Below are 1,692 nucleotides of genomic sequence, written 5' to 3' on the forward strand. Positions count from 1 at the left end.
AACCAAGATCAAACACCTCCTTCTAACACAAGGTTTCATCTTTTATCTATATAAATAGATATTTGCCTATGAGCTATGTCTGTTTCTCTCTATCAAGAAGCCGTCCTTTGTCCCCCATCCTCATGGCAAGTATCATTCCCCTTCTCCCTTGTTTTCTTCCTTGTCTCTCTAGTCCTGTATACCCTGTATTTGTCTCTTATTCTCTGCCCCTTGTCTCTCCAGGTCAAATAAATCTCCTTTGTATTGAGAACGTGGTCTTGAAGTGTTTTGTGCCAATACCAGTCTCTTTACACAGGTTAACAGGAGCAAGGAAGTCTGACTTACAATTGCACATCATGCTGGCTGTACATAAAGAAGAATATTATACACTGGTGAAGAGGAAAGACTCAGGATTTTACCATCAGTGAAAGAGAAGCATGTCACGAGTGTATCTTCTTGTCTGAACACTATGCAATGACACATGAATCAACAACACTTTGCAGCCTGGCAGAATACCAGTATAAGCATTAAAAAATTAAAAAGAAGTAAAGAATAAACAATTTTTAAAAGAATCATTTACTAATGATTTATGGAAAAACTATTTCAAATAATAATACAATAAATGTTACATCACATAAACAGATAAATAATAAGGGCTTAAATAAACTATAAATAAATAAATAAATAAATAAATACAGAATGGAAGCAGAACAAATGCATTTACAGATAGACACAACATTGATTATCATTGATGAAATATCTTAGCAATTTGCTTGAATTATTGCCAGAATGAATGACAGTTTTGAGATGGCAGTCTGAGCAGTGAGGTACAATGTCCTAGTCCAGGAGAGTCCTTTCCACTTTGGCTCAGGACTCACTTCTCTTCTTTCAGGCTGGTCAGCAACTTGGCTGAGGAAGACAGGGCTCTCCAGATTTCTGCTCTGACCACCTCCCAGGCACAGGGGCTGTGTTTCTTCTCTCTCAGGTAAACAGTGATCCTGTGGAAGTATTTCCTCACAGCCAGCAGGGAGTCTTCCTGGGTCAGGGGAGGTGCCTGTATCTCTACCTGCTGCATCAGACAGCCTTGCAGGTCATTGAGCTGAGTGTTGAGGTCATTGCAGAAGGAGTCTAGGAGGGTTGCATCCCAAGCAGCAGATGAGTCCTTTGATGTGAAGAGGGTCAGGATCTGCTGGGTCAGCTCACTCAGGACAGGGATGGCTTGAGCCTTCTTGATCTGCTGGGCATCCACCTTCTCCTGCGGGAATCCAAAGTCCTTCCGGTCCTTCAGGCAGGAGAGAGGGGAGAGTCTCCTCATTTTTACCAGAAGTGTCAAGGCTCTCTTGTTCCTGAGGTTATGAGTCTGAGGCAGGTCACATCCTAGACAGCAGGTTGACCAGTAGCTCATCACCAGCAGGGTCATCAGGAAAGCACAGAGCCTAGCCATTGTGGATCTTGCAGATGTCGCTGGTCCCCTGGGCTGTTTGGTCCTGAACCTTCCCCTCTAGGTTCTCTGAAAACCATCCTGTATGGATGTGTTTTAAATAGGGCAAACACTAATTTTCAATTCCTGAAATCTCTTTCCTTACTTCCCAATAATCTTTTCACTTTCTTTAACTCATTCTCTGTTTATGTCTGGGTATTTTTTCTGAACCATTTTGGTTTTCTCTATTGCTTTCTCTTTCACTACTCCATTCTGAAAGCTGTTTTACAGGT

The 1,692-nt window shown here is 42.0% G+C and overlaps 1 protein-coding gene across 1 annotated transcript; it reads right to left on the reverse strand.

Moving 5' to 3' along the window:
- Nucleotides 1-853: 853 nt before the first annotated feature.
- Ifna14 (interferon alpha 14) lies at nucleotides 854-1,423 on the reverse strand. The gene has a single exon (NM_206975.1). It carries the CDS (start codon nucleotides 1,421-1,423, stop codon nucleotides 854-856), a length of 570 nt encoding a protein of 189 aa, NP_996858.1.
- Between the last annotated feature and the right edge of the window lie 269 nt (nucleotides 1,424-1,692).

This window comes from Mus musculus, chromosome 4 (assembly GCF_000001635.26).
Source record: "Mus musculus strain C57BL/6J chromosome 4, GRCm38.p6 C57BL/6J".
NCBI lineage: Eukaryota > Metazoa > Chordata > Mammalia > Rodentia > Muridae > Mus > Mus musculus.